The 4,789-nt window shown below is 39.6% G+C and overlaps 1 protein-coding gene across 1 annotated transcript; it reads left to right on the top strand.

Moving 5' to 3' along the window:
- Positions 1–375: 375 nt before the first annotated feature.
- LOC104409687 (sulfotransferase 1C1-like) lies at positions 376–1,084 on the top strand (the record flags this gene model as incomplete). Its single annotated transcript, XM_010019629.1, has 3 exons — positions 376–462; positions 671–851; positions 1,011–1,084. Coding segments are annotated over 3 exons (342 nt in total), but the record flags the coding sequence as incomplete, so codon positions are not given.
- Between the last annotated feature and the right edge of the window lie 3,705 nt (positions 1,085–4,789).

The following is a 4,789-nucleotide window of genomic DNA, read 5'->3' as shown; positions in this document are numbered from 1 at the left end:
TCTGGTCCAAACCCCAGCTCAAAGCAAGGCAAATGAAGAATTGTCTTGCCCAGCTGATCAGATAAATCACTCTGGAAATGTCTGTTTCTCTCCATCAACCATAAAGGCAACCTGGATTTTTCATTCAGGGGTAAGCATCTGCATTTGTTGCCTTCTGAATTTACACATTAATCCTGCTCTGAGCATCCATATACCTGAGGGATTAATGACATGAGTGCTGTGATAAGCACAGAGCACAGCAGTCATGGCCACAGTGATTCAGAACCAGTTGGGAGATGCCCAAACACTGGTTAGAGGGAAATATGAGTGCCACAGACACCTAAAGGCACTTCAGGCATTTGTAGGTCCTGCTGTTACTCCTTTTCAGTGCTCTGAGGTTCCTGGTATGACCATGTAGAAGGATGGTGGGAGGCAAAAGATAAGCACCGTATTCTCTACCTCTTCCATGAAGACATGAAGGAGGTAAAAGGCTGAATGTATGTTTATAGAGCTCTGATATCTGGAATTCCAGTAGATACTACCTACAATTAACAGTTTTCTGTTATAATGCCAGCTGTATCAGTAAATCTTCCGATAACCTGATCTTCTCACCCTCACAATTTCAACACTATGTTTGATTTCTTTGGTTTTCCTGTCTCTGTACCTTAATCCCATTTTATTCTCTCTGCAGAATACAAAGAAAGAAATTCAGAAGATTCTGAAGTTCCTGGAGAAGAATGTGAATCAGGAAGTTCTAAACAAGAGACTTCATAACACCTCATTTCCAATAATGAAGGAAAATCCTATGCCAGACTATACTACAGAGTTTCAAGGAATAATGGATCTCTTTGCTTCCCTGTTCATGAGACAAGGTACTGAAGTTTGTTATTGTCATCAACTCTGTCTTCCTGGTTGTCACTCTGTTTTGAAATAAGCCTTGAAGTATAAGTATCTAGTGAGTCATGGCTAACGGGCTTCAGGAAATACTGGTAAATTAGTATTTTCTCTGGTTTTCCTTTGCTGTTTCTTAGCAGTTGTCAGGGACTGGAAGAATTATTTCACTGTGCCACAGAATAAGAAATTTGATGAAGACAAAAACGGCTGATACCTTTCTTACTTGTCACATGGAATTGTGATTATTGGCAATGGGAATTACTCTCTGTGATCTTCAGCCTTTTCCATTTTACGTATTTTGCTTTTCCTTCACAAAATTCCTGCCTCCCTAAGAATTTAATCTCTCTTTCACACACCACTGATTTTTCATTATCATGGAGTGCCCAAATTATAAGGAAGTTTAGTTTTCCCTGAAGAAAATAATCCTACTGGATACTTGTCATTCATCCCTCCCACAGTACCTTTTAGCATTGACAAAAATATTTCAGACATGCTTTGAGATTTTGTCTTTGCAAAACTGTAGATGATATTGCTGGGATTTTCAAATCAACTTCTAACAGAAATTAGGAACCAATAGGAAAGAAGGTGTCAAAAGAGTGCAACAGGTGTGGTATTATGTTATTCACATGTGTACAAACATTAATCAATAAGTAACAATAAACAAATTTAGAAGTGGTGAAGTATAAACAGAAGCATATAAAGTAGACTCATTTGCTTTTTCTCTCATTTTAAGCCAGACATCATAAACTCCATGGAGATGAAAGCAACATCTCCAAAACCACTGAATACCCATTACTTCCTTTGAGCTTGTGGGAAATTAACTGAAGTGATTTGTAGCCCATTTAATTACTCTGAATGTCAGAGGGAAAACAACATAGACTACAGCAGCTGGAGGAAAATACTGTCCTAGTCTCATTTAGTCTAGTTCAGTGTAGTTTAACACAGAAAATATTTGCTGGGAGCATTTTCTCTTTGGCCTGTGGAGACTTCCAAGGATTTAGTAAGAGGAGCAGCTGTCAACATGCACAGTCCATTTCAGGCTACCTATTTAATCCAAATGTCTAAAATTAATGCAGTTCTCTAAAGTTCTCTAAAGTATCTTGCATCAAGTTTGAAAACAAATGGAAGGCTTCTATTAAACATAGAAGCTACATTGTCAGCTCCTGGCCCACCGAGTTTCCCCTAAAACGTAGGCAACGCTGAAACCAGAAACACGCATTTGCTACATTAGTGCAAAGGTAGGCATTTGAAGGGCTTTAGGTCAGCAGAGATTCCCACCCACAAATGAAAAGGATGCCTCAGTAAATTGACTGCCTGAGAAAAAAAAAATTACCTGGGAGAGGTATTGTTGTTCATCACAGGAAGGCTAGATATCAGCCTGGGGAGCTTTCTGCTGCTTGTTTGCTTTTTGTGCATGATTAACTTGATATGCTATTTTACTATTGCCAGTATGAGGAAAAGGCGTTGCCTGTTCTTGGGTTGCTCCATGAAACCATGAGTCAGCTCAGTTTGTCAATATAACCCTCCTCACTCAATGTCATAAGAGCCATCAGCAAATGGAAAACATGCTTAACTCGCTAGCTTAGTGACATTTTATGAGTGGTGCTGTACAAAAGGTTGTACAGATAACCTATTTGTTCCTCCTTTGAAATCTCTGAATCTATCAGAAGTGCAAAATGCTGACGGTAGACGAAGTCTAGGCTGAAAGGGAGCTGCACAGCCACTGCAAGGCTAGAGGCATAATATAGCAAGGGGCTTGTATCACACTGGGGAAGTCACCTTTGCTCTCACTTCCTTAAGTAATGCTTCACACAGCTGCAGTTCAGCTGCTCTGAAAAACAGATAAAAAGTAACACAGGTCAGAGTGCAGTCCTAGAAAAAAAAAGGGGGGGAAAACAATCACTTGATGTGTGGCTACATAAAAAAATGGCTTTTCTAATCCTGTTGATATTATCCTTATATATATTCAAAGATGGAAATGTTAACCCTTACGACAAAATATAGCTGGCAGGGGGATAGAAATGTAGGATGTTTTCGCTTTTTATACCTTCTCAAGCCACCATAGCAGAGAGATATCAAGCTGTGGATGCAGCCATTATTTGCAAGACATTATTGATTGTACCAGAGTAAACCAGGGAACAGTGAGCTGTTACCAGTGAAAACAATTGGATCTGTAATTATCAAGGAAGTTTGGGAAAGGGGTTAACAGGCTGCATACATCCTTTACAGGGCCTGGAGAGTACCGTGGTTTTGGTTTATTATGACAGCATGCATATGCTTCCGGGTATGACTGGAGCCTACATCTAGAGCACCCTTAACTTACATATCTTTACATTTGCCAGTTAGGTACAGAAGAGCTTTAGATGACATGTTTGTATACAGAGATTGTTTACTAATACCAACATACATTGGTAAGATGTTTAATTTATTTTACACAAGATACTGTACATCGATGAGCACCTACAGAAGGAGAGTGTATGTGTTCAGCCAAATTATTTGAGATCATTTTAAACTATTGACAAGCTTCTGGTGCAAACAACTCTCTTTACTATGGCGACAGAGCTCTGTATAGAACTGTAGTAGACATATATCCTGAATATACACTTAAGCTTTATTTTCATCCAGTTATCTAGATGCATTTTACTAACTTTCTTACACAATGCAACTTCTTCTATGTCTATTTAAAAAAGGACTTGTGACAGTTCAACTAATGCAATCCCACAGCAACTTCTTCAATGCTTGTTTCTTCCAAGAAAGTGTACCTGTGGAGTTCCGATACAGAGAAACTTTGTTACTCATCTCTAACAAATGTTTGGAAAACAGTGTTTCTTAATACATGTTAACCATCCACATGGTTCTGTTTTGTAGCTGTGCATTAACAACTACCAAAACAAATCCTTCCAAGGAATGACTGAAGATTCCTGCCTCGATACAGGTTTTCTAACAGGAATTGCTGTATCAGTTCTAGGGTAGTCACGATCACTCTTCAGCTTGATTGTCATTAACAACTAGGGGAGCCATTTTACTTCCACGTGGAATGCAAACAGTTATGAAAGAGTGGAAGAAGCACTAAGCTTCAAAAAAAAATAAAGAAAGAGACAGAAGGGAGCTGTTCTATCTTCTTAGCTAGCATTCAAAGACAGAGAGACACTGCTTTCCTTTGCACTTTTACTGTAGATGATCTGCGTCAGGCTTAGATTGAAAGTCGCTGTTTCTCCAGTTAGGAAACAGACTGTGGACAGGAAGTACTTTTTATTTAATGTGTCCTAACCATATATACCTGTAATATATACATTATATAGTTTTTATAATGATTTATGTCAACATGCTCATAAAGAGCTTTATCTTTACAAGGTTAATAATTAATTCTGTCATTTTCCTGAGGTGCATTAAGATTTTATCTTAAGCCTGGACTGAAGATTCCATTTCCCTCACATCCCCAATGAGTGATGCAAGCCCTGTCCCAGTGTAGGCTGTGGGTGAGCCTAGAGGCACACTGAGAAAGTTAAGCCCTACATACTCATAGGATGCAACCAAACTGTGCTACCAGACCTAAAGCCATGGTCTTAGGCTGGATAACAAGGCTCTGCTGCCCTCCAGACCAAGCATAGATTTAGGCACTGTGTAGGTGGATCAGGAATGTTGTCATGCAGCAGTGTCCCCTGGTTAATGTTGAAGAGGCAAATTACTCACGAATTATTTTGCAGAAGGGCTTTGGCACAGCCTACCGCAAGGGCAGTTGGTAGTTATCAGCACTGTGAGCTCAGACTGCCTTTAGGACTGTGTGAAGGCTCACAGTTGAATTATAGCCGTTTACCATGACCATGGAGACAGAGGGTTTATGTCAACAGCAAGCCACACTGGGTCCTGCTTTGTCCAGGCAATACAGGTATAGGTAGAATCTTAGGTTACCCAC

This window comes from Nestor notabilis, unplaced genomic scaffold (assembly GCF_000696875.1).
Source record: "Nestor notabilis isolate BGI_N333 unplaced genomic scaffold, ASM69687v1 scaffold19578, whole genome shotgun sequence".
Classification (NCBI taxonomy): domain Eukaryota; kingdom Metazoa; phylum Chordata; class Aves; order Psittaciformes; family Psittacidae; genus Nestor; species Nestor notabilis.
This window is presented reverse-complemented; position numbering and strand designations above follow the sequence as displayed.